The sequence below is a fragment of the Cebus imitator genome, unplaced genomic scaffold (assembly GCF_001604975.1).
Source record: "Cebus imitator isolate Cc_AM_T3 unplaced genomic scaffold, Cebus_imitator-1.0 Scaffold30, whole genome shotgun sequence".
Lineage (NCBI taxonomy): Eukaryota > Metazoa > Chordata > Mammalia > Primates > Cebidae > Cebus > Cebus imitator.
In genome coordinates this window covers 3,649,577-3,652,679 of record NW_016107345.1, presented here as the reverse complement: position 1 = coordinate 3,652,679, position 3,103 = coordinate 3,649,577, and the positions used below count along the sequence as shown (strand labels likewise).

The 3,103-nt window shown below is 36.7% G+C and overlaps 1 protein-coding gene across 7 annotated transcripts in view; it reads left to right on the top strand.

Moving 5' to 3' along the window:
* Window positions 1-3,103, top strand: part of XRN1 (5'-3' exoribonuclease 1) — a 126,331-nt gene that overhangs the window by 68,485 nt on the left and 54,743 nt on the right. For all 7 annotated transcript variants that reach the window (XM_017523759.1, XM_017523755.1, XM_017523757.1 and 4 more), the window contains one exon: window positions 2,411-2,480. In XM_017523759.1, coding sequence (XP_017379248.1) covers window positions 2,411-2,480 — 70 coding nt within the window. The remainder of the gene's footprint in view (window positions 1-2,410; window positions 2,481-3,103) is intronic.

The window sequence follows — 3,103 nt, the reverse complement described above, 5'->3', positions numbered from 1 at the left end:
AAGAGTGAAACTCTGTCTCAAAAAAAAAAAAAAGAAAGAAAAAGAAAAGAAGAAAAGAAAAATAAAAAGGCTGGGCACGGTGGCTCATGCCTGTAATCCCAACACTTTGGGAAGCCAAGGTGGGTGGATCACTTGAAGTCAGGAGTTTGAGAACAGCCTGGCCAACATGATGAAACCCCGTCTCTACTAGAAATACAAAAATTAGCCAGATGTGGTTGTGGGTGCCCACGGTCCCAGCTACTTGGGAGGCTGAGGCAGGAGAATTGCTTGAGCACAGGAGGTGGAGGTTGCAGTGAAATGAGATCACACCACTGCACTCCAGCCTAGGCAACAGAGCAAGACTCTGTCTCAAAAACAAAAAAAGGAAAAAGAAAAGAAAGAAAAAGAAAATTGCTACTTTAGACTTCATCAAAATTAAAAAAAAAAAAAAAAAACCCACTCTTCAAAAGGCACCGTTACAGAAATGAAAAGGAAAATATTAGCAAAACATAAATCCAATAAAATGCTTTTATTTAGACTGAATAAAAGTTTTTTACAACTTAATAAATCAAACAACCTAGTTTTTAAAATGATCAAAATAGCTGGACAGATATTTTACCACAGAAGATATATGGATGGCAAATAAGCACATGAAAGATGTTCAACATCATTTGTTATTAGGGAATAACAAATTAAAACCAAATACGATATTACCACATACAGACTAGAATGACTTAAATTAAAAAGAGTGATTATACCAAGTGTTGGCAATGAGATAGGGCAGCTAGAACTCTCCTATATTGCCAGTGGTAATGTAAAAGATAAAACCACTTTAGAAAGTAGTTTAGCAGGTTCTTTTTTTTCTCCCCCTCATTGGTGGGTTATCATAATGAAGGTAAGTTCTTAAAAAGTTAAACATATTGCATAGGTCCCAGCCGTTCCATTCATGGGTGCGTATTTTCCCAAGAGAAATGAGGGCTTAAATCTACATAAAGCCTTGTTCATGAATCTTCATAGCAGCTTTATATGTAATAACCAAAAACTAGAAATAATCTAAATCCCCATCGACAGATGAATGGATAAACAAATTCTTGGATATTTATGCAGTGGAATACTTCTGAGCTATAAAAAAAGAAGCAACTACTGATGATACACACAACATGGGTGACTCTCAAAATAATTTTGCTCAAATAAGCCAGACAAGCGAGGAATACACATTACATTATTTCATTTACATAAAATTCTGCAAATGTGAAGTAACCTATGGTGATAGCAGAGTTTTAGTTGTTGCCTAGATCAGGAGGATTTGGATTACAAAAGGACGTGGAAAGCTTGGAAGTGATTATCCTATTTATCATGGCTTCATGGTTAATTATGTATGTTAAAACTCACTAACTTGGGCCGGGCGCGGTGGCTCACGCCTATAATCCTAGCACTTTGGGAGGCCGAGGCGGGTGGATCACGAGGTCAAGAGATCCAGACCATCCTGGTCAACAAGGTGAAACCTCGTCTCTACTAAAAAAATACAAAAAATTAGCTGGGCATGATGGTGCGTGCCTGTAGTCCCAGCTACTCGGGAGGCTGAGGCAGGAGAATTGCTTGAACCCAGGAGGCGGAGGTTGCGGTGAGCCGAGATCGTGCCATTGCACTCCAGTCTGGGCAACAACAGCGAAACTCCGTCTCAAAAAAAAAAAAATAAAACTCACTAACTTGTATACTTCAACTATATGCAGCGTATCATATGTTAGTTATACCTCAGGCTTTTTTTTTAAAAAAGTACATGTCCTAAAACCCAGCAGTTTCACTTTTGACCTAGGGAGCATTCACCTGCATAAAAGACACATTTGCATGTTCATTGTAGCATTGTTTATAATAGCAAAAGGTAGAAATCACCTAAATGTCTGTCTGCAGGAGAATGGATAAATTACTGTATACCCATAGATGGAATACTGTATATGCAGAAAACTGAATGAACACATGTTTACATGGTTGAATCTCACAAATATAATGTTGAAAGAAATAAAAATAAGTTGCAAAATAATATATTCTCTGTGATAGGTATGTGTTTCAAAACTTGCAAAATAATACTATGTATTATTCAGAGATACATATATATGTAGTAGAAGTATGAAGAAACATAAGGAATCATAACTGCCAAAGTGAAGATAATGATTACAAAGAAACCATTTCTTTTCTTTTATAAACAAAAGGAGTAGTTGGGAATTAGGACGCAGTATCCTCTAAGGCACTGGTATTGTTTCTTAGCTTATATAATGTTCCTTATGTTAATATGCCATTCTTCATATCCTGATATTTTATGTGATATCCAGAATTTTTAAAATAAATACTTCCAAACACTCCAAAAATTTAATCTACTGATTTTTCATCATATGATTTTTTAGTGACTCTTTTTCTCTTTCTGTTTTAATAGCTATTAGAGAAGCTGATGTACTATTTGAAGTATTATTTGATGAAGAATTTCCTGGAGGCTTAACAATAAGGTTTGTATTTTCCAATGATAATTGCCCTTTGTGAATATGTTCATGTGGCCAATGACTTTACATTACTTTTTATTTGTTTACAATTTCAGTTCATGGTATGTGTAAGGCATACTTGCTACTAGGGATTTAGCACTGAATAAGACGGACATGCCTTCTACCCTCACAGAGCTTTCATTTTAGTGAGGAAGGTAATTAGGCAACTGATTACAATATTAATTATTTAATTAAAATATGGCAAGCGCTAGGAAGAAGTACAGGTTTCTGTAAAAAGTATGACCTGTTCTGCAAGTAACAGAAAGGCCTCCTTGAAGAAGTGATATTTAAGATAGAACTTGAAGAATGAATAATAGCTAAACCAGGCAAAAAAGGGGGGAATAATGACGTGTGCACAGGAAGAGGGAATAGCATATGTAAACAATGTTATTAGGGCTACATAACTTGAGGAATAGAAATGTCCTTTGAAATTAGTGACATGGCCGGGCGCGGTGGCTCAAGCCTGTAATCCCAGCACTTTGGGAGGCCGAGGCGGGTGGATCACGAGGTCGAGAGATCGAGACCATCCTGGTCAACATGGTGAAACCCCGTCTCTACTAAAAATACAAAAAATTAGCTGGGCATGGTGG